Source organism: Pangasianodon hypophthalmus, chromosome 15 (assembly GCF_027358585.1).
Source record: "Pangasianodon hypophthalmus isolate fPanHyp1 chromosome 15, fPanHyp1.pri, whole genome shotgun sequence".
In the NCBI taxonomy this organism is placed as follows: domain Eukaryota; kingdom Metazoa; phylum Chordata; class Actinopteri; order Siluriformes; family Pangasiidae; genus Pangasianodon; species Pangasianodon hypophthalmus.
The window spans coordinates 1281244-1306650 of record NC_069724.1 but is presented as its reverse complement, the minus strand read 5'-3'; the positions used below and the strand labels follow the sequence as shown (position 1 = coordinate 1306650).

General features: G+C 39.0%; 1 protein-coding gene across 2 annotated transcripts in view; it reads right to left on the bottom strand.

Annotated features, from left to right (window-relative positions):
- Positions 1-1262: 1262 nt before the first annotated feature.
- The window catches only part of gabrb4 (gamma-aminobutyric acid type A receptor subunit beta4), a 52754-nt gene continuing 28609 nt past the window's right edge, over positions 1263-25407 (bottom strand). Inside the window, exons 4-10 of one of the 2 annotated variants that reach the window (XM_026938892.3) lie at positions 17384-17604; positions 11397-11479; positions 8077-8214; positions 5148-5300; positions 4387-4643; positions 3500-3589; positions 1263-3221 (exon numbers count right to left, since the gene is read on the bottom strand). In XM_026938892.3, coding sequence (XP_026794693.1) covers positions 2865-3221; positions 3500-3589; positions 4387-4643; positions 5148-5300; positions 8077-8214; positions 11397-11479; positions 17384-17604 — 1299 coding nt within the window. In that variant the 3' untranslated portion in view covers positions 1263-2864. The remainder of the gene's footprint in view (positions 3222-3499; positions 3590-4386; positions 4644-5147; positions 5301-8076; positions 8215-11396; positions 11480-17383; positions 17605-25407) is intronic. The other variant, XM_026938893.3, reaches the window with a different exon arrangement.

Sequence of the window (25407 nt, the reverse complement as noted above, 5' to 3'; positions counted from 1 at the left end):
ATATAAACCACAGAGTGAGGGCCTTTGCTTTGACAAATGAAGCCGAGTAACTTTTACATAAAACCTTCTCGTTGGATAATTCATCTTAGGCTTTGTTTAGGCTTATACTTATTTACTTACAAATTATTAATATTATACCTTGAAAAATGATTAAGGACAACTATTAGTTCTAGTGTCGATTAAAAGATAAATACAGTACCTTAAATAATTTGATAGCTGTTTGATAAACCATATTTCTCCACATATTTGTCAGGATGTGCAAACAGGGGCAATAAAATGGGCAATAAAATGAAAAATGATGGCTACCATTCAAGCATTCAAGCAATATTCACTTTTGCGAAAATCATGCGACCTCATGAGCAAAGTAAAACCTCCTCTGAAAGGCTTTCACTTCCATGAACACGGCAGTTACGTCAAGTCCCTTTTCTTTCTCTGTTGAGTAAACATGAAGGAACCGCCATTCTCCAGCTACCTGATGTTAAATCTACGTGGATTCAGGTAATGCTAGAGTAACCAGTTTATCCTTATGTGAATTATATGATATGAATAAAACCGAATTATTCATATTTTCATATTTAAACATTTAATTGCAGGAAACCTCATCTCTGTTTTCCTTCACGCATTCGGTGCTGGTTCATGGAATATACACGCAACATTGCTACACTTGATATAAAGGTATTTTGCAACCAAATCCTGCACTTCAGTCAGCAGACTGGTGTCAATGATGAGCATCTTTAACCTCTTCCATGTTTCCTTTAAGTATACCATACTAACTGTGTAATGGTTCGTTTTTCCCCTCTTTCTCTATTAGTCCTGCTTGACCCATGTTCTTGTATGGAATGGTGGATGCGGTGTGATGAGAGCGAGCCGAGAGCCAGAGGAATCTACTTGGCTCTGAGAACTGAGACCTGCTCAGAACGTCCTCCACCTCCGGACCGCAGAAGATTTCAGGGCTCTCAAGCTCCACTGGCCCTGATGTCTACTCAAAGACAAACCCCTTGCAATATCTGCTTCCATCCTTTACCTCCTGAAGGACTGACCCAACCTTGCTGACCGTTTGGAACATGGCGACTTTGAGAGACTGGGCAGCTTTGAATGGAGCTAGATGGATCTTGTAAGAACCGGTGTCGGTGGTTACATACACGAGGTTTGCTGCATGACACGATGAGTGGATTTTACACTGAAATTCATAAGAATGACATAAGGATGGGTTTATAGGCCTTTTTGGTTGTCACGTCAGTTCATGGCTTTTATCGTACATCTTATTTTGCCCCATTAAGACTCAGAAGCTCTTTTTTTTTTTCCTGATCATGCTGATGTCATCAGTCTTTGGGATTGAATCCTAAGATGTGTAACATCAGGGCTGTGGGTGGGTCTGCAGGTCAAAGATTGAGCGCCATTTAGCCCTCTTTTACTTCAGTGATCGATTGAGGACACCTACTTCAGGTTGCAGACAGGCACATTTTAGAGGAACCAAAAAAAAAAAAAAAAAAAGAAAAAAAAAAACCTAAAACATAATGAATTGTTCTCGGAATGGGTCATTAAAGATGAGTGCGTTATCACATACAATATCAGGTCACACAATGGGCTGATCACTTAAATATTTAGCAGATTTTAAAACAATGACCATCTGTTCTGTTTTAATACACATTATTCTTTTCTTTTTTAAATACAACTTCATATAGTGGATGGACTAACTTCAAAACCAAGCTCAGACAAACAACTGTAGCTCACCACGGTCCCTTTTTCACATCCTCACACAACACAAAGTCGATGATGATGATGAGTACTTTATCTACAAAACAGATGAATATCACTAGGAACAAGAATAAAGTATGAGTACAGTTATACTACCTAACCATATTCGATGAGGATATTGAGTAAATGTACACTTGATGCTGTTTTCCTTTTTCTCAAAACAGAACAAAACAAAAACAAAAGTGAACAATGCATATAGGTGGCTCATTATCTAGCAATGCGCTAACTCTATAACTCTATGCTTAATTAACTGCTCTCCCCAGAACATATTATTTTTCCAAAGACAAAATAATAGCAACCAGAGTAGTCAGAATCCTTACAACCAAAATGAAAGTAATTCCCAAGGCTCACGAAAATGGAATTAAGAGGAAAAACGAAAAAGAAGACTCTGGACGGGGCTTGTGGGTTTTTTTTTAAACGCGGGATGGCCGTCCAGTGTAAACCAATGACCAGAGCTTTATACCTAGGAAAGAGAAAGGTCTCTCACAAAAAAATCAAGGAAACAACACATAATCCAAAGGAGGAGGTTGCTGTACAGCATAGAATCAGAGGGGGGAGAAATTGTGTGTCCCTTCCATGAGGGACTGGAGGAAAGGAGGCGCACTGTATGGAGGATTGAGGACTGAGGGAATGTGTTCTGCCTGGTCTGTGCCCGAAAGCATACGAGCCATGACTGATTTCATGAGCTGCAGTTGGGAAAGTCTGATTGCAGTATGTATCAATAAAAAGCCAAATGAGGATGCTCTGGCGTATCCTTTTCTGTATATCTTGCAATCTTTCTTTTAGCAAAAATATCATGCAGTCCTTAGTTCCAAACCCTCAGGAGGATTTTTTTTCTTGTTCGTATGTTTGTTAGTTTTCAGAAGTAAAAGAAATATTTGTCTCACATGATTCTTAAACATTCAAGTCAATCTATATAATACTTTTTTTTTTACATCAGAAAAGTCCTTTCCGCATTGTGTGTATAGAAATATAAGATATAGAAATATGCATATACATATGTATGAACTTTTCCTATATGTGTATACATATTTTCCAATTGTATCAAAGCCAATTCAGTGTGTGCTCTCAAAATATGGCCCATGTTTCCTGGGAGGACGTGTGTGTCAATTCACGTAGTACAACCAGTAGATGAGGTTGAAGAATCCAAACGTGATGGGGAAAATCACGCGCGACCACTTGTCAATGGTGCTTACATCCGTCAGGTTGGGGATTTTGAGCTTGAGCTTGGACGAGCGCCTCCGCAGACGGCAGTTGGCGCGGCTGCGCATGGCACCGCGCTCCAGTGAGTGATGGCCAAAGCCGTCGCGTGAGGAACCAACAGGCTTACGAAATTGCACGCCCGAGCTGTCAAACGACATGACGGAGTTGCGCGAGTCACTTACGCTGCTGCCCACGTCTGACGGCATCACCTCATTGTTCATCTCCAGGGTGGTGAGCAGGATGTTGCCATAAGCGTCCACCTTGATAAGAAATAAATGACAAAGAGAGAGACAGTCACTAGGAAAATCCAGAAATCATCAGTCCTAAAGTATCAGAGAGAGCTAAGTACTTCTCATGCAAATGTAATGATAATGTGATGTCACATTTACAACAAACACTACTTGGAAGAATTAGAGAACTTTACAGAGCTTTGTCTTAGAATGTGATGGCTGACACATGGCATTATTTATTAACGGCATGGCATGATCTACTGCACATCTGCAGTCTTGCGGCTATGATGAGGTCTAAGTTTATGTACCCCAACTTTTCTTTGTTCTTCGAGATACAGATTTCTTCGCTGTGTGTATGACCTGAGGGTGTTGGTTTGAAACGGCGCTGAAATGGAGTCCTTGCGACGTGAAAGAAGAGATGAAGAGAACATTAAAACGCCCATAAAAAACTTTGACAATCCATAAACATTGTTTTTCCTCTAAAAAATACAACAAATGCATCAACATGATGGTCAACAAAGAAACTCTGCATGAAGCATGGTACATTGGCTTTCATACATGGACAACTGGCTTCGTTATCGGCTCTTGTTATTGTTGCGTTCCTCCAAAATCATGATTTGTAGGAGAAAAAATTATTCATTTAAAAAGATACCACACTTCATGCATGGTACAATTCCAATCTATTCCTAAGATACAAACATAACCTGATAGCTTTCTAGGAAGGAAGCAACAAAATCATCAGATCATGGATTAATAGCATGGTATAATTACTGTAATATCCACCATCATTATTATATTATAGGTAAATAAATAAGTAAATAAGTAAATTGCTGCAGTTAGACAGAAACAGGCATGCAGCATTAATCTAGACAAGAACCTGATAGAATAATGGCAATATAATCTTGTATATGTTCAAAATGAGCCTCTACAGGAGCTTTCATTAAATGAAAGAAACCACTGGTTAAGAAAAAGCAATGGACAATGGGGCCTCTGAATGTTTCAGGTGGTGGAGTTAAACGAATTGTCGAAATCAAAGAGTCAAAATCTTACAAAACCTTGATGCTTACACAAAGTACGAATCTAAAATAATCCAATCCACATTAATAGTGAATGATATTTGTTTAATTTGGTTCCATTTGAACATTAGAATTAGATGGATATGAACACAACGACAGTGATAGATGGTCAAGTCAACCTGTTCTCGCAGGCGTTTGTCCTCATAACGCGGGCGTTCGTTGTTAGCTTTGTTGAGGCGCTCGTTGATTTTCTTTTGCTGCTGGGGTCCTCGTCCGAAAAACACGTAGTTGACGAAGGCATATTCAAGAAGGGCCAGGAACACGAAAACGAAGCAGCCCATGAGGTAGACATCAATGGCTTTCACATAGGGGATCTTTGGGAGGGTCTCCCGCAGGTGGGTGTTAATGGTTGTCATAGTGAGTACCGTAGTGACCCCTGCAAGAAAGCAAGAATACACATCATGCATTCACCTGGGATGCGACGTGGATTTAACGTAACGAATTCAAGCAGCCCTTCTGGACACGTGAAGAACATGCACAAGAACTCGTGTGACCTGAGCTCAGAATTGAACCCAGGACCTTGGAGGGTGAAGGCTAACACATGCTTCCTCTGAGATGTACGTGAAACCAGCCAACCATATCTTGCTCATGCTGCATCACAGGGCAGTGTAACACACTCGCAAGAAAGCGCTATCTGCCCTCTTCCGCATACATGTGCTCAGAGACACCCACAATTGGCTAGTGTTACTGTGATTGACAGGAGAGAGAGAGAGATTTTTCCTGTCTTGGACTCTTGGCCATCGATGGCATCATCGAGATTTGAACTCACAATCTCTGGATGATAGGATGAATGCTTTTATAATATATTTTACACATTTTTTGCCTTTTTTTTCAAATCAATGTCATGTTTCTTGCATTTACACAATACCAGAGTCCTTACCGAGTGCCACCCTAGCAGCAGAGGCGTCATAGTTGATCCAAAAGGACACCCAGGAAAGGATGGTGATGAGGATCGAGGGCATGTAGGTCTGCAGGATGAAGTAGCCTATATTCCTCTTGATGCGAAAACTCAGCGACAGCCGAGGATACGAGCCTGGAAGAAGGAGCAAAGGGAATGCAGAAAAGACCTTAATGGAAAAGCAGGGAGTTTTAAAAAAAAAAGCATACTTTGATGACACACAGGATGTCTATTTCTCCTGCTCATATGGGGCGTTTCATTTCTCCTACACAATGTACTCCTTTCTAGGGACAGATTTGATTCCAGTTAAACATGGCTGGAAGTTGCCAGCGCGGCAGATTTTTCTCTGAGCCTCCTCTCAGCAGGCAGCTCCTGTGTCCCTCGGAGAATTGTCAGATAAAACTGCAGTGCCTTTTTTTTTTCTTTTTTAGGGGAATCTGAGAAAAAGGAAAATATCCATTGAATTGTCTAGTGTGCTGTATGAAATAAGACAGTCCTGATCTTCCTGAAATGTGAAGTATGAATCAAGTATGTACTTTATGTTGTATATACACTATTACAATTCTTTTAAGTGAAGGTAATAATAGAAGATTTACTATTCACATTATTTACAGTGAATTGCAGACAATATAATTCATAAAGCTTACTTAGGACAACATGACAAACAAACAAAATTATTTAAAAAAATACTCCAGTCATCTCTAACTACAGACAGGTGACAAATTAAAGGAAAAAGGTAGTTCTGTTCATATTTCTGTCATGGTTTGCATTTAGATTCACTGTAAACCAATACAGAATTAATCTGACTAATTTCCTTTATCTTATGAGGACACATGTCAATCCTGATGGGCGTGGTCTCTTCCAGGATGACCCTGCCCCCATCCACACTGGCGTACTGAATGGTTTAATGATTATAAAAATGATCAAATCATATGCTACAGCCTTCACAGTCACCAGATCTCAACCCTGGTGAACTCTTATGGAAGATCATGGCTTGTGTGACCCAGCAGCTTACTAACACACTTCATGTTGGTTTTTTCTTTTAATTTTTCACTAACACTATGTCCACTATAACAGTAAAGCTAGTAAAGCTGTAATAGTAGCTTGCAAAAACAAGCAATATATTTAAAAATAATATAATCTATTACTACACAAATATAATAAAAAGCTATATACGGCTGCACAAATAATGAACAAAATGTATGAGAATGTGAAGAATGGAGCTTTTTCTCAACACAGGATCCAAATAAGCAGGATAAATTTCAGGTGTAAAAAAGAGTGCATTTCATTAGATGATTGTCCAGGATGATTTCCTTTTAATTAAAAAGGAAAATGATGTTTTAAGAATAAAAAAAATTGTGTTTTTTTTGTCAAAGTAATGAAATGATTTTTGGAAACCCCAGCAGAAATGCGTGCGCACCACCGTAAACTTGGTTCCCAAGCAAAGAGCGAGAAAAGGAAGAAAAATCTGTCTCACTTTTCCAATGCTTGATCATTGTGGGCTAATTTCAAGTCTCTTGTGTGGTTTTTGGGAATTCCGCTGAAACCTGGCAACCCCGTGCACCTCATGCTTGCACGACTTTTTTGTTTCGCCCTGCAGGAACCCAGTCATTGCAAAAAACTAATAGTACACTTACTATTCATATCTGTATTTGTATTTGTTTTTGATCACGTTATCTGTTCAGTGACATATTTTTATCCGGTTACATCCCAAATAAATTTAACAGGATACAGTATTAGGCTTAGATTAGATTCACGCAGCTGCTTCTATGGTTCAAGGAATCAACAACTGAAAGGTTCCAGGCCAGCTTACTGATTGATTGAAGTGAGGCCACTCACACAGAATTCTCATGAGCTGAGAAAAAATATACTTGGAAAAAAAACATATTGTATCATAAGAATATTTTTTGGATAGATGTATTTGTCTGTTGTTAATGGAATACACAAAATGAAACTGTAACTGACATTGGCATCAAGCAATAAACTATAACCAATAATCTTTAAAACTTATACTTTATGAACACTTCCTCTGTAGCATCCCTGGGAAGCATAAATAAACAAGAGCACACAAGGGCAAGAACACTTAAAAATAGCTGCATTTCCTAAATTAATTTAAGGCAATAGCCCTAAATCTTCATTGTCAGAGTGGCTTCAAGGACGAACTTAGTCGCAGTGCTCTCACCTCAAAAGTCACCCTTAAACAGTAATACAATGTCTATGTCTGCTGGAACTTCAGTTCCTAACACGGGCGTAGCATGGGGTGGCCAGGGGTTGCCAGTGCCACCCTAGCGTAAAGAATGGCCACCCCCTCACCTGTTGTTGTTACTATTATTGTCATTGCAGTTACCAGTGTAATATGATGTGAAAATGAATGACTTGGCAACACTTGTTGTCATAGGCCACATTGAATAATACAGCAAGGACTGTAAACGAGTGTACTAACATGCAGAAACACACAAGTTTAGCTAGCTAACACAGGAGCAAACTATTCCCTGGCATGATTTTATTATTTTTATGATTAAAAATATTCATTATTCATCATTAGAGGCATAACATTGGATTTCATCAGTTCGTTATTAGCTGTCTTTATCTAATGATAGTGCTTTCATAATGCTAACATTCTTTATAAGATGTAGCCTAATGTTATGCTAGCTAGGAATTTCTTGTAGCATGCGAGACGACAAATAAACCTTGCTTAGCTGTGTGCCTTTCATGTCTGATAGGCGGAGCCATATTATATTATTTTCTATGGATGGAGATTAGTATTTCGTACAATCCTAGAGTGACAACCCAATAATGTCATTGGGGCTGTTCAAGTTCTGGCTTGTTTAGGAATAGATGTCTAGTGTTTTTGGTACAATTTCTAGAGTATCCTTGAAATGATCAGAGTTATGAATATTGTCTTGCTTACCTGTTGTGAACCTCACTTCTCTGGACACAAGACGCAGCTCCACGATGGAGAATTGTGGCAGCTCCAGTTTGTCCACTCCCGTCACAGCATTGTCCCCTCCTTGCCAGAAGAACACGATGTCGTCTGTGGTGTATCCGTCTACATGGAATACAGGGAATGAGATGTTATAACAAGCTCAGTGTTATGGTATATAGCAGTATCAATGACTTTTCTTTATCATATGAAGTAAACAGTGAGCCATAGCGATAATCCCAATGAGGCTAACGATGAACCGCTTTGGCTTCGTTATATATTTATAGGCAATTATGGAATATAAGGATGAAGATACAGTAGTCTCTGGAATATTCTTATGTGATCCCTGTTTGGAGAAGTGATCTTACCTGATTTCTGACATTTTACATCAATCCATGTCAAACTGTGAAGTTGCACAATTTTATTACTCACCAATATGGAGGATAGGAATCCTGAACTAAATGATTAAATAAAATTTTGAATATTTTGTCAGGACATGGTGTTTTAACAGAGCCAAACCTAAAACAGTTCTACAGCAGTTTGTGCAGAACATTAAAACTTAAGAAACACCCCCAAACTGTGCAAAAGTCCCACAGGCCTCTTGATACTTCATTGAAGCATTTATGATGTGCTCTTGGAGATCCCAGAAACCATATATGTCTTGGCTCCAGGTTGGCAAGGCTATATTTCATATTTTAATTATGCCTCGCACCCTCTGAGTATTCCAGCGCTCTGTCAAGGGTCATATCATTTCCCTGCCTGGATTAGAATTCATCCCTTTTTAATCATTTTGCCTTAATGCCAAGGGTTGAGTGTCTACAGGCCAACTCGTTTTCCTGACCTGAGATCCTTCTTAAGCATCCTAGCATCAAATGAACTTCTTTTAGGGAATTACTACAATATGGGTGTCCAGAAAATCTGTCATTTGAAGCTGAGAAAACCAAGAGTGTGTTTTTTTTTTTTTTTACAGTATCATGTTTTAATTTTGTATTGGCTTTACATTAAAGTTGAAACAAAAAGTGTAGTTGTGGATGGAGGTCCATCATTTGTTCAATAGTGGTTCAGTACATTAACTCCTTCATCCTGAGCGACCACTTTATCCTGGTCAGGTTCACGGTGGATCCAGAACCTATCCCAGGAACGCAAATTGGGAGCACACACACACATTCACACATCATTCCCACCTAGGGCCAATTTAGTGTAGCCAGTCCAATAATTTCCTGATAACCTGGAAAATATATAGAACATGCTAAAAAATAATTGTTTAAGCCATCAGAACATGTAGCTGAGATAATTTGGAAACCTGCTCCTTCACTATAACCCATTTTATTACCTCTGTTTTTTTTGACAGTGGGAAGAAACTGGAGGACCCTGAAGAAACCGATGCAAATGTGGGGAGAACATAAAGAAAAACACTACACAGAGAGTAAGCCTAGCTCAGGATGGAACGGAGACCCTGGAGCTGTGAGCTACCCCCTGTGCTGCCATGAGGCTCAGTTTTTTAATTCAATAATTTGTGTTTTAAAAAGGCAGCAAGCACATTTATGCATCATTGCTGCATTGGTAATAGACAACAACTACAGGGGTGCTGGTCAATAGTGTAGCGCCCCTCATTGATAGACAGAGAAAGCACATTCAGTATTACTTCAGTATACCAGTGCTGTCACTTTGCCCCTGAGTGAAAAGCCTTTCCAAGCATTTATCACCACTGGCTATGTAGGCAACACTGCACTTATGTTGTGACTAGTGTAAATGAACGTAATGATCATACTTGCTGACACCGGGTCTCTCTGGACTGTGGTGTGCCATCAAATAGATGAGGCGGACGAGTTGCAACTTGCCATCTGCTATCTTTTTTAGGGAAGGAAACTGAAGCACTCAGAGAGGAGACTTAAAGCCCTCATTTGGGGATTTGGGAAGCCATTTTTATTGACATTAATTTGAAGGTACATTCCCACTGATTCTGGAAAATGACCCTGTTTAGGTGTCCTATTTCCAGACGGACTGATTCCAGTGTGAATCAAAAATGATTGCCTATACACACAGTCTGTATGCTCTTTACTTAAAGGTGCAAAAGTTATTTTTTAAATTCTTGCTACAAATAACTTGAAAAATATTTGGAATATGATCATAATAATTGTTTAAGCCATGGCATCAGAACATGTAACTGAGAAAATCCCATTTGAAATAAAACCTGTGGCCAGGCCTGACTGCTTGTCTGTGTTTACATGTCAGTCTTTTTATAGAAACACCTCCAATGCCCCTTTACGCTGCCCCATTTCAGCAAAACTTGGTGGAATCTGGTATGCTTCCAAAAACACATAATGACAGGAAAGGTAAAAATAGAATAAACACTTTTCCAACATGTTGAAAGGGACAATGCTGGATGCAGAAATTAGTGACTTTCCTTCTGGACATGGACGTAAATACAATCTTTAATTGTTCACTTGTTGGAATTGCAGCTTCTCATAACAAAGTAATTTTTTTTCATTTATGCTTTGGATGAAACACCTTCATAGAAATGTATGTAATGCTAGCAAAGTTAATCCCGTGCAGTTAATGACGCTATCTAGATAACACCGTTAGTGACGGTCATCTGAAAAACCCATGGGAGCTCATTACAAGGATAAACTGGATAGTGTTATAGTGTTATAATGCATCTGTAAAGCAGCTGGACAGATTGGGGGGGCAAATTTTCGTGTCAGGGTAAACCGGTCACACCATCTCACACCCGCAGGCCACTGTAGTTTCTGGGGCGTGGCTTTGTGTACATGGGCAAGAATGGAAGGCTGATTAAAAAAAAAAATCTTCCAGTGTTGTTGTACTTCACCTACTTAACCAATATAGCTACCATATTGACTAATCTTGACTAATGCACCTTTAATTACCCCTGTGAACTATATGTGAGTTTAGGGAGTAAAACAAAAAATCTCTCCAACCTCACTTTCTGCACTTTTGCACCTCCAATAGTCTGTTTTTTTAATGACTGATGATTGCTTGGCAGACTTTTGTACACGCTGAACTGCTGTCGAGGCTAAATGCTGTCACAGCTATTTCTTTTGGTATCACACAGAAATCTGTGCAACAGTACAGATATCTTATAATCTCCATTTTTTTTAATTTTTAAGATCACTTGCAGTATTCCATAGATGTAGCAAGCATGGATGCCAAAAAGGATGCCTATTTTGAAGGGATCTGTCATCGACATATGGCTGAGAATGGAGTGAAAATGAGGAGGTGCCAGTACATGCTGAAGATATATTCAATATGAGGCAACAGCATGTATCTGTGTATTTGTGTCCACTTACAGCTCTCAATCTCCAGGGTACAGTTCTGTTCGTCCAGGGGGTATCTCCTCAGGTCCATCATGCATGCAGCCGTTGTGGTTATTCTGGGTGAAAAAAAAGCAGGAGCACAAGGAGGAGGAGTGGGAGTGAGGGAGGGAGGGGCAGGAAGAGAGACAGAGAGAGAGAGAGAGAGAGAGAGAGAGAAAAAGAGAGAAAGAGACCGTTACCTTGGTAACCTTTAGGAAATCGTAGCTTAGCCTTGACTGTGCCATTTGAATCTCTGAGTGATGTTTGGCAGCCAAGAGAAAGAAAAAGGGAGGAGGGGAAGGAGGGGGATGCAGTCCTTGGTTGACGAGTGCTGTATGGAGTCTGATGGGAAAGCGAGAGAAAATGATCGCGAGAACGACAGAAGGAGAGAGAGAGAGAGAGAGAGAGCGAACGGATGCTGTTCACTGCAAACCTGGCTTGTTTAGCAGCATGTTGTCTCTGCAGTAACATCTTGTGCTGTTTAGTGCTTTCCTTTAAGGACATTTTGTAATCATCAGTTCTTCTACTGCGCTCTTTACATATCATACATTCTCTGTTACACAGGAATAGCTTTATGAGTATGCAATATCACCATATAGGTTGGATATACTATAAAATTATTTGTACTAAATACTTTTTAAAGACACGACCTCTGTGATAGGGCTGTAATAACCGGCCTTATTGCATGCACTTTCGTACAAACCCTCATTAAAGGAGAACACAACCACAGTAAATAGGAATTACACCAAAGCTACTGTAAAGACAGTAAAATGGTATTTTTTTTAACACTGAACATTTTGTCACAAAGGACACACTCCTGCCATGTTTTACGTCACTCATGCACACAAGAGAGCAGCTGGAGGAAGTGCAGCGGCCCGGGCGGAGCAGCGGCGTCACGCTTTGCTAATGAGCTGCGTGGGAGTCGATGGCGCTTCACAGAGATATTTACTGCCGCGGCGCATTTTCCTAATTACATTGGCGATGTTAAATCATGGCAGCTCCTGCTGTTTTCGAGGGGAGGAAAAAAGTAATTCAGTTTCAACTCATCGCTTTGCTTTGTCACACGCGTAAATATGTTCTCAGGGAACTTTTTGGATAGGTACAGTGAGATTGTATGTGTGAGGAGGAGCATATAACTGTGAATAATCAAACATAGCACTGTCACAACCACAATCCAGTCTCTGCTACCAAGACAGAAAAGATAAATGAACCGCCAGCATTATCTTTAGCTTAACACTGAGCTAGTAAATGCAGAAATGCATTAGTCTGGGTGAATCTGGATATAAATGAACCCTAGTCCCGGCCTAAAAGGTTCCCATTGATTGTAATTTAGTTGAGCGCTGGGTTAATCTGTGTCTGGATGGGCTGAAATGTCCTAGCGCTAATCTAATAAGAGGCTAAACAAATAAGTGTCCTAGGAGTCTTGTTGATCAAAGATAATCAAGGCAGCATATCTATGGAAAAAATACCTTTAAACTCTTGTTTTTGGTTCCTTTCTGTTCTAAATGTATCTGCTAATCTTCTGAAAATGGATTGGATTGGAACAACGAGGTTGTGCGATTCTGTTTTGTCTTAGTTAACTTGTTTCATCTAAAGAATCCAAACTTAATCTGTTTGTTTGTAGGTTTGACTTTAGCTAAGGGCCAAAGATCAGAAGTGGGTCTGCAGCTCCTCGGAGGGAAATCTGAGAGACGTAGAATGCTTGTGGCTCTGGGCCTCGTGTTTGGCTTGCGTTGTCTGAGACGGCTGAACGGCCCTCGAGCCATTTTGGGTCAGTCCCTGAGTGGTGCTCCAGTAAAGAGCTGGTGTTATATCAGCGATGAGAAAATCTGGGACGTTCTGGAGACACGAGGTTCTGGAGACAAGTCAATTTTCACATCACTCAAATCAACTTTTAAATATGCTTCCCTTTGCAAATTTGTTTTGATTGAAAGTATGATGTGCATTACTGTACCTCTAAAGGTTTCTACCTTGTACCATCTCTGGAGATATTTCCTCGCCTGATCATTAGCAGTTCTCTCAAACTGCAAGTGACAATGCCTGTAGTTAAAAGTGGTATATAAATAAAATAAAATTTGGAAAACTACATTGAAAGTCTTCCCCACATCCATGTTTAGCTCGCTTCACAACTGCTCTTAGACACCTTGAGATTAATCTGGAAGCTTGGCAGCAGCCGACTGGTAAACCCGTCCTCAGCCTGCTCCGTCAGGAGACATATTAAGTCAGCATTTAACACTCCATTAATTCCTCCACTTGCTCCGAGATATCATCATGTTTGTCCATTAATATTGCAGCTGGAGACCCCAGTCTCATCAGCCTCTCCATCTCTGTCTCCCCAGTCTGGACGTTCGGTGTCGTCTCAGATCCTGATGCTGAAATGGTGGGAACCATGATGTGTCTTCAAAATCCTCTGCCACATTCAGCTTGTTTAGAGTCTGCAAATTTCTAGAGACGTGTGTCTGGTACTTGTTAATACTGACGCTGATACCAAAATGAGCAGCTTGCTTAGTATTAAGCAATCAGGGATGTCAAGGAACATTTTACTTTGTTTCTGCTGATTGCTGTTGTGTGCTCCTCATACTGAGAACGGTATCTTTAATAGAGAGTGTACAGAGCAGTATCAGTGAGCGTGGGCATTAAAAATGACATGAATTGCATCTTGACTCATGAACAAAGTGTAGATGCTGGTGAAAGGATGCTCAGTGTGTTATATCATGTCATATCAGCTGTTGCAAAGTTCTCAGTTTGGTTTTCTGTTTTTTTTTTTTCTTTTCATAAATCCTGACAAACACTTAATCTGGTTATTTGTATTTCTATTATTTTGCACGGGAAATCTCGTGTGGTCTGTCAGCTTTAGTGAAAACATATTTAAGAACGTGTAGCTATGTTTAGTCCTTACAGACAACAAGGATGACTGTGACAAGTGCAAATACCATACTTGCCGATTGTGGATTTAAATTAGGTAATGGAGCATAGGCGTAACGTAGTAACGTAGCCATTACAGTAGCTTCTGTGCATTTATCTGTGAGCGTACTATAATTAACATTTCCAGTTGCATTTGTTTTTAGCTCTGAAACATTTCTAAATGTGACTGCTCCGTGTAACCAAGGAACAAACAACATTAGTAAAAGCCCATAATTTTTTTTTTATATAACTCTGGCATGAGCAGCCTGTTTTCTCTTCCTTTCTGCTTTCATATGTTCCTTTTTCCTCTTAAATCCTGCTATGAATTCTTTAAAATACAAACAAAGGAGCACTTCCACCATTTAAGACATACAGTCTATAAATATTCCGCATCTGATACAGTGATCAGTGTTCTCGGAAATCATCATATATTTGGAAATTCCACCAATGGGGCACTAATTGAAAATGCACATTTATAAGCTGTGCCCAGAATATCTCATAAAATCTCCTTACAAATTCCAGCATGGCATTACGTATTAATAGACACTTCTATTTGCATTTAATAAATAATACACCGTCTCCATAATGCATCAGGAATGCTGGTCCTGTCGCTAGGGCAAACAGTGTTTTCGCTCCCATCCATCCCCTAACGCACGCTTGTATTTTCATCCATTTACTGAGACCTTGGTGAGAGAAAAAAATCATAGCCTCATTCCTCCTCCTTCATGAAAGCACCTGTGCCAGAGTCTCACGGAAAGAGGAAATAGTTTGTCATCTTTCATTATTGATAGCTCGATTGAGTGGGATGCTTACAGTGTCCTAGCTCGGCTGAGATCGAGGCGGCTCCGCGTTAATGCATGGCCGAATGCACTCTAAGCACCCTGTTCTGGATTTTTTTCACCTCTCTATCTTTTTTGTCTGTGGAGGAACAACACTGGATCCAGCTAATATTTGGGCTTCAGTAGTGGTGCTGGTGTGAGGTACATTTTCATCGAAATGTTTCGGAAATATTAAGCTGGCAAAAGCAAATCTGACTTAATGTGTGATTCCTTCAGCTACTGTCATGGCGAAATATTCTGAAGAGAGCGATAAGATAATATAATCAAGATTGCAAGAAAAGTCATGGAGCGACTAACAGTGAAATACTACAGCTATCTAATGGTGATAATCGGGGCGGTAGGTAACGAGCTACATGTACTATTGTTATAGTATGTGAACAATATGGCAAAGGCGTTTTAAAAATACAATATTCTACTTCACTATATTTATTTTTGATCACCATTACAGAGTAAAAAAATGCATTTAACTCCAGAAGACTGTAAGCCAATTAAAAGACAGGGTGTGCAAATTTTAAATCAAAATAAAGCAGAAAGTCTACACTTCAGACACCAAATGTTTATTCAGCAGCAGCAGTGTCTGAGACAGTGAAGACAGATGAGCATCGCTGACCCAGATCTTTTGACATTTCACAGTTTGAAAGCTCTGTATTATAATTTTCAGCAGCGATGACATGTTGTATATCGAAGTTCTCCTACAGCTTATAGGTAATGCTCAGGATAATGTGTAAGGGGCGTCTTAGCTAGATAGAACATTTATGAATTAACATGAGCTAGCTAGCTAGATATCAAACCTAGCAAGCTACTGGAAAACCCAAGAGCATTTGGTTAAGTTATCTAGCCAGCTAACGTTACCTTTCTGTTAATAATGGAGGCGCTGTTCACTTCAGCATAGATCACTTGGATAGTTAACATCATTGTTCAAAACTGTGTTCGTCAGATGTAGAGCATTTTCAGATTAGTTGTGTCAAACATAAAAAAAAAAGTAAGTAATTACTAATTACTTAGTAATTACTAAAGTAATTACTAATTACTTAAGAATTTTTTCATCAGATGACTTATTTACTCTTAGTGCTGATGCGATGCTTTTTTTAAGTCCTGTGATGTCTCTGGTTTATGACATCAAAACTCAAAAGGACAGTCTAAGCATACGATCACTCTCTCCTTCTCCACCTAATGCCATTATCACCTTCTTTTCAACAAGTCCTGGCTGTGCTGTGAACTGCTCACAGATCCCAAATAACTCAGCCCAAAATGGAAAGCTTTCCACAGACATGGCAACCTGTCACTCGTAACTGTGAACTGTGAAATGTACTGGGGTGCCAGAAAGGAACCTTCAGCTTGTGCTCGTGACCAGAAGTTTCTGAAGCCTATAAAAAGGATCTGAAGCCATAAAAGTTCTACAAGCTGTCTGTAAAAAAAAAAAAAAAAAAAGCTGTACATTTACAGAATTTTTTTTACAGCAGCATGTTTTTTGTTTTATTATTTTTACAGGATTGTACTGGAAACCACTGAGTGATTAGAGCAGTGCATTGGTTTGCAATGAAATATGAGAAAAAAACAATGCATGCATAATGATATCTAACATTTTAGGCTGGAGTGAGAAATAAATATTCTCTAAAAAAAAATAGTGGATTGTTTTTGTGCCTTTTATTTTAGGCGAACAAAAAAAAAAACTTGATATATACCTGATGTAAGTTTATATGCTAGTAAAAACCTCGGGTTAGTAAAGCACTACCACTACTACACTGCCATGGTTGGATCCTTGATCAAGACCCTTAACCTTTAACTGCTCAGTTGCACCCTGTTTTGATTGTAAGTCACTTTAGACAGAAACATCACCTAAATGAGCAAATGAAGTGGATTATATTTTAAATTTGCAGTAAATTACATACAGAGTTATGCTGTAAAAAGTATCATAATTACCTGTATATATGTTACACTACTTTACTGGCAACAGTGATTAAATCTCAAATGCAGATTTGTGAAATATGTTCGTTATCTCGCTACCTTAAATTCTTATAAACTACAGTATGTAATTTTTCTGCAGGATACAATACGATACGTATTGGACATGATTTTTACAATATTTCTGAATCTAAGAAGCATATTACAGACTTCAGTTTTTAAATATGTTTAAAGAAAAAAAGAAAGAATGAATGAAAGAAGGTTCACATGGTATAAATGATAGTGAAATGCTCGGTATAAATGATTAATGATTTCAAATGATGTGAAATTTACCTCAGTCCGTAGAGCACCGTGCCATCAGGGTGGAGCCGGATCATGCGGTTCTTGACGGTCACCCCGTGCAGGAAGGACTTCTTGTCGTTCAGGAAATAGGTGTCAGGTAGCCATAGCTGATCAGCCACGCGGTTGTCGAGGGTCAGATTGAGTGCCATCTCTGCGTACGCCAGCCGCTTGTCCCGCCAGCTCTGCTGGAAATACATCGTGATGGTGTAGTCCTGGGGAGAGAGCACAGGAAGAACAAATGTCCCATGTTAAAACACTTCGCATCATGGATCCAGGCTACAAAAGAGTACAGCAGAGTTTTGAAAAATCTGTTCATCTTCTATCTGAGGCATATAATCCTAAATAAAATCATGTGCACAAAGCAAACATCTTAAAAGGCTAAGGCCAACATTTCATTTCATATCAATCAAAACAAGCCACTGCAATGTTTTATTTGACACTGACTACTTCTGATGCAATAGGTTATAATCACAAACTTGTTTCTAATTTGCCTTTAATGAAAACAGCAATGTTTAATTTTCAATCCCCTATAACTCATGATCAAGCATTTGCTTCAGTAAGCATGTATGTTTCTGAATTCAACTTAATATCACCAAAACAGAGATGCGTAATGACTTTTAATTTATCTGCTTCTACACTGGCTCGTGTATTTGTTCCATTTGAATGCAAATGTAATTTTAATCCGTTTAATAAAGTTTACAAGACTCCACTTGGGAGTGTGGCGATGTCCCACTGAGACTTTGGTTAATAAGTTAAATGATCAATTAAACAAGAACTTGAGGATCTCATTATTTCATATCAACACTAATTAAGACAATACTTTGAATGAATTTGAGGAAAATGAGGAAGAGAAGGGAATCTGGGAGTACCACTGGAGCCTACTAGGCATTCAGGAAGTGGTATGGGATCGTATTTCTTCTTCTTTCTTGGTTATCTTAGGATCCGAAAAACACTGGTTTTAGATCAGTGTCCCTACTCTGAAAGGATGTTTGGATACAGAGACATAATAAAAACAGAACATTTCATTTTTAACTGAATCAAACCCACTGTAACTTAATTGCGTCCAAAATCTGCTTGTGTGGGATGCATGGTGGCACAGCAGGTAGCGTTTGTGCCTCAGAGCTCCAGAGTCCAGGATTCTGTCCAGGATTCAGTCTGGATCTCATGTTACTGTCTGTGCAGAGTTTTACAGGTTCTCCCCATGTCTATATGGGTTTCTTCCAGCTACTTCCACCTCCCAAAAACATGCCGGTAGCTTCTCTTAATTGTCTCCATGTGTGAATATGTGTGTGTGTGTGTGTGTGTGATGCCCATCCCTGCCTTGTGCCCAGTGTTCCATTGTGACCCTGACCAGAATAAAGAAGATGAATAAATGAATCTACTCATGTACTAATTAGCTGTGTTTTATCTACAAGTTAAAGGACACCATCCATGCAGATGTACTAATAGCGTAACACACCGCTAAATAGACACAGACACTGACTTGAAAACCTGAATTAACATATTTTATAAAACAGCATAAGCATGCTGAAAATGTGGGGCTTGGCTAATGAAACAAGTCTAGGCTAAGTCATGTAATAAGTCATGCTTCACTGTATAAAAAGTAGCGATATAAACAAATACGAATATATTATTTGGACTGAACGGATAATGTGTTCTAAATGAATATAAACACAGATATGAACAGGAGGTGAAAGTTTCACATGGTGTCTTGTTCAGGCTAGAGGTGTGCATCAGGACTGGAATCCCACTGGACGAAAAGTCGTGCAAGTGTGAGATTCTTACTTTCATACTCGCTGATGGTGCAAGACAAAGACAGCGCTCATTTACGAATCGGAGGCACATGATGCTCTTTTACTTGTCTATCATCGGTGCTTTGCTCTAAACACTGCACTCCAAAATAAAACCACATTTCTACCATATTTCAATGGCCTGAAATTCACAAACAAAATATCCATAGAGCCCATGTACTGTCTACAGGGCAGCAGCATATCTCTGCTGGAGTCTCGTTCATTGTGTGTGTTTTTAGTCATTCATAAATGATCATTCTTCATCGTTATTAAAAGAAAATCTTCCTGGAAAATCTTACAGGACTCCATTTTGACTCGCAGCACCACTGTGTCCCAGCTTCATAGTAGATTCTGACAGTGTGATTTACTGTAAATTAGTAAATCTGATAAAATATTATTAAGTGATTATCGTTGTCAACTATGATCAACAGTTTATCTTATTTGGGAAAGATATTGCTGTTTTCTGAAAGATAGCTCCCTAGCTTACTCAGTCACGTTAGATAGAAAGCTTTCCAGAAAGTTCCACGCGGCGTCAGGTTCAGAGTGATGATGAACTCGAGTGATGTAGCTGAGGTTGAGGAACGGTAGAAGTTCAGGAGCTGAATAATCTGCAAATTACTATTCATGGTTAGAATTTGTGACTGATTATTCACACCTTCTAATTCCAGTAGCCATGGGTTTGAAGCCAATGGCACAGTGGTGAGTTCACACCTTTGGGTTACACCTGTGGTGGGTTACACCTCTAATAATAACACACTGGGATTCTATACTAATGCTCCTAGTGCTCAGAGAGAGAGGAGTCTCGCTTAGCATTCAGTACAGGTATCACGGCAATGGATTGGTCTGATATGATCCGGTCTGAACATCCTGCCACAACAACAGTGCTAAGCAGATAAAAGGAGCCCCAGAGTGACAAGATGGCTATTTATACACAACAGCTAATGGGAGCCAAATGATGTGCTTTGTGTAATGCTAACAAACTGCGAGCTGGAAATATTGGCATATTAAGACAAAGCATTCGTTTAACTTTCATACATGTTTTTCTGCGAAATAGAACATATGCGGTTTATTTTAATTAATAGGTTCTAAAAATTCAACAGTTTTATTATTGGTATATCAGGAGAATGCCTATTGCTTTTTATGTATGAGGATATTATTATAACACACAACTGCTAGGCCTGTAACTCAGGCTTCCACATGAAACGATATGACATGATTTCAATTCATAAGGCAACGATTTGATACCTGACGAGAGCACTGAATCTGGTACGGTGCGATATGATTTAATTTAAAAGCCTTCGATCGATATACAGTATGAGCAACTTTGTTCAGAATCTGGAGCAATCCTACCGTTAATGAAGATGATGTAGATAAGGGTTATGTTATAACAAACAGATGATTTACAGTTTATCTAAAGAAGTTTTACCCAGAAGTTGTTTGATTTACGGTTGTTGAATCGATTCATTTCAATCGTTGCCAAAGCATGAGATTGTTCCAGCCCTAATAAATACTGTTCTGTTTATTCATTTGAAAATGTTCAGACAGTTTTTACAAATTTTAAAATATTTTTGTAATGTTTTCTGAAATCATATAGTAGGATGTGATCTTCAACTAAAATGGTTCAAAATGGTTGGCCTATTACTTATTTTCCAGGCAAAAGGCATTTTCTGTAATGCATTGGTGCATTATGCAGTAAAATTATATATTTAATAAATATACAGTATGCAGTAATATGCAATAAATCTACTCGAAACAGCAGCACATTGCTCGTCAGGTTCATGGTTAAAAAGGAGATAAATTTGTGAAATCTAAAGCAGGGGTCATGATTGGCTCACGTCTCTTCCATTAACTGTGTTTTTTCAGCTACACTGTGAGTGTGGCCCATTAGCAAAATAAAAAAAAAAAGCATCTAACTGTCTTAAAGCACAAATGAAGCAGAATGTACAGTACATCATGTTTCATAAGTGGACGGGATGGCAGATTGGAGTGGTCACTCAGCTGGATCTTAAATGACCTACATTCCTGACGAGGGGGGAATTCCACTTTTCTGTTAAAAAAAAAAAACAGCATTTATTTGTTGCATGGAATAAGGGATGAAATATTAACACTCAGGTAGCTTTTTATTCTGCATGCTACTTTGGGAAATTTTGAGGTTATTCCTTGCAAGAACACTTTATGGCCAAGAGCTTTTGTAGTCCCAGCAACAATAAATGCACCTTGGAGAAATTATATGCTTATATTCAAATTTTCTTTCAAAAAAAAGCATCATTAAAACTTTAAAACAAGTCTTCTGAGTCTGACTGGAGAGTAAAAACAGAGCGAGTAAACATGTCACAGAGGATCCAGCTGTACTTCATGAAAAAGTAGATGAAAACAGTTCCTGGTGCAATAAATGCCTTAACCTTGTAGTTGCAAAGTCAGGTAATACATCAAACCTGAGGAAACGTTTGATTAATTACAGGATTAATCTCCGTCAAGAAAATTGCAGAGTTTTCGATTGCACGAAGACTGGCGGAGATTAAAAAAATTAGAAAAAGGAAGGAGGGGAAGAAAAATTTGCAGGTTCGGTAACAGTTTTACAAATCAGCTTTTTGATTTTTTGCAAGAAAAAGTTAGCGAATATTGTGTTTGTCAGTGTGCAAACGTTTGGATGCATCAGCTAGCACATGAACTAGCATTTATTAGCTATCTAGTTGGTTGGCATTCAGCCACCGTTTCGAGCTGTATTCATATATATTCATTTATTTTCATAAATGTCATAAAACTACGATGTTATGACTTGATGTTGTAGGTGGGAGTTGTGACAGTTCTAGGGCTGGTTCTTCTCGAGCTTATTGAGCACCTTTCACTACAGCAGAGAAGGATGTCAGCTGAGAGGACGGACGAATGTCGTCGAATCATAGAGCATAAGATTACAGCCATTTTTAACTGCTGATACTTTAGTCTAACACCTAAACACACAGCTAGTTATATGATACATAAGCAGGCTATATGATCAGCAGGGGTTATAATAACATGTGCTTTGTTTATCTTAAGATAAGATTATGACTTTTATTGTAATTGCACAGGCAACAAAATAGAGTTCATGCTAACATGGTGTTACAACACAATACCACATATAATACAAAATAATACTGTATATAATATGAAAGAAAGTATGCAAGTGTGTAAATACAGTCTTAGATAATAATTAGAGCGTTTGAAATAAAAGGATTTTTTTTGTATCTGTATCAAATTCAAGGTATGAGATGAATATTATTTTTTCTCAGATGATACTCAGCCCTTTTCATTATATTCTGAAAAATCTGAAGTTGTAAAAATGCCAGTTATATTTGCTAATGCTGTAAAGGGCTGAATAGTCTGCTCCGTTTCTCTCTCTCTCTCTCTCTCTCTCTCTCTCTCTCTCTTGCTCTCGCACCCTTGTGTTGCTCTGATTTACTGCGGCCCTTTTTTTCAACACTTCTCAAATATACACGGAAGCAAAAAATATCACAGAACATCAGATGGAACTTCATCAAAACATCCGAGTATGAAAAAATATGCAGCAGTAACTCCATTATAAATAAATTAAAAGGCACACTCACTCTTGTAAAAAGAGAAGGAATAGTAGGAAGAAAACAACTTTATACTTGAGTGTCTGCTTCCAACAAATTAAAATAAAATCTGCTGCCAGAGACCGAGTGAAAAAGCCTCTAGTGGCCCTAAATGGAAGGGCTTCAGGGGGAAAACAAAGCAGGATATCATGCCTTCTCCTTGATTCTGAATCTCTCTCATTCCTGTTTTATCTGCTCTCATTCTTTTATTTCCTGTTGTCTTGCTCAGTCTTTTTTTTTATAACCAAATCTCTCTCTCGCTCTCTCTCATCATGAGTAAGGACATAGTGATAGTATAATGTTATCAGTCAGATATTCGGACATTCCTCATACCGCTTCGCATGATCAGGACGTAAAGCTGCACACAGCTGTTACATAACGTTTTGAACTGACATCAGTTTTATCTAGTGGCATGTCTTCTCAAAACATTCATACTTATCACACAGACGGCGCCGATCATTACACACTTGGTTTGAATACTCGAGTCTGCGCTCAGGGCTGATTTTGGGCTCGTTCATAATCGCAGATTTGTGTTCACATAAAAGAATTCCTTCCGAACTGTGGATCGACTGTGCAGTTCCATGCATTATGTTTGTGCATGGAGGTTTACACTATCGATGGTAGGCACTAGGTTAATCTATTTTCATTTTCAAATTACTTTCCTGTGGTACCAACACTCAAACCGTGAAGGAAAATGCTTTCTGGATACATGGGCTGCCATCATGCAGGAATACCTGCAAATGAAATGCAGATCTCATACAAGAAGATTTTTAGACATACAGGACTGCACATGAGACCTGTTCTTTTTTATGATGCTGTCAGTGCAAATTCTCATAACACAAAAGTGCTCCATTCCTGTGAAAGTCTGGTTTTTATACATCAATAACCATAATAATTCATAAGGTCTCTACTGCACTCCAATTTTCACAAGATGGCGACTCCCACTCCCATTTCAACCAAAAAAAATCTTTGCACAATAGGAGTAAATGGCACCACTTATATATACAGTTATTGTTCCACACAAGATGATGACCACACCACAGTTAGCTTGAAGCAAACCCCAGACTGCCATTTTCAACAGGACTAGGGATTGGTTCTCTGGACTGCTCCCAGGTTCGAAAACAGTGTTTAACTTCATCAAACGCACCAAATCCGGGGCTCAAACAGCTCAGAGTCTGGAAAGGAACATGATGTCATTCATTTACAACAATGTCGCACGCTTGAGTTGACTTCAATGTGGTTTTCAGAGACCATGCAGACACGGAGATATAGTAAGTTAAATTTCATATCAACTGTTTGTTTTGATTGATTGTCAAACTGAATGCCATTTATTAGTATATCTCCCAATTTTTGCTGTATAAACAAACAGAAAACAAATCATAATCATAATTTTCTAAATCTGTTTTTTGGGGGTTCAGTGTGTTGATATAGTACAGTATGTTTAAATGAAAAAAGATACGAGACACTGGTAAAAATGGCCAATCCTGCTTTAAGCGGCTGATTGTCATTTGCTTAGAGTAGTAAAGCACAACTTCTTCTCCACTTTTTAGTTTCCTGTCTCTTTAAATATACTGCATTAAAGAATGTTGGTGGGTTTCAGTGGGATTTATTTGAATATTTTATTTCATCAGCAACTCTGCAATGTTGCAATGGAGGCGAATTCATACACCTGCAGTACAATTCAGCAGTTTTCTGTGTGCTCTGAATACGACAATGTACTCATGTTTGCTTTTGAGGATTCGTGATTCAATAATGACAATTGATTATAAAATTGTTATGCGTATTACGCGTATAGTTTTTTACATAATGTGATGGGAATGGTCAATATTGTGCAATATTGTGTACGGGTTGGTTGATTTCATCCTGGGAATACTTTTGACTATTCTAATGATCTTAATTCATCATCTTTTCTCAGGCAAAACTGCACAGTGAGAAACGTCATCTTCATAACACCTTTGAATCGAAAATGGTCTCGTCAGGATTTACTGAAAGTTTAGAAAAGAAGTGTAAGGAACTGCTTAAGCTGAGTTGAGCTTTTGTATTCTGAGCTCAGCCTCATCCTCACACATCTGTTAGACGGGAGTTTATTTTAGTCGTGTGAAGACTGCTGTCTCAAAGAGTCTCGACTGCAATCTGATGACTGGGACAGGAGGCATGCCAGAACTTTCTCTGATGATGAGGCCACAGCTCGCCTCAGGGGCTTGTGGGGAACTGAAGGTCCCCAGTGGGATAGTATCTCCAACTCTTTGCCTGATGACAGGCCGCGTAAAGTGCTCCTATCCGAAAAAGGCTGAGCATGCATTTAGAAACGATCACAGCAAAACGCTGACCTGAAAGCAATTCCCCATCGTACAGGCTGGTCTTAGTTTCAACAGATTCAGAAGAAAAGCTGATCCAGAGACTGTGGTCCTCCTCAGAGGCGTTTTATGAATGCAGACGCTGGTCGCTCAGGCTGAGTCTCTCATAAAATCTAAAAGATCCCTGACTTGGCATAGGGGAAATGATGAATGCAATAACTCAGCATGGGGTCTACATGGTAGAAGTCTAGGGAGTGTTGTCAGCATAAATGTAGAGTGCTGCTCTTAAAATCCTCTCTTAAAGGCTCCTGGGTGATGCTTAACATAAGGTGGTT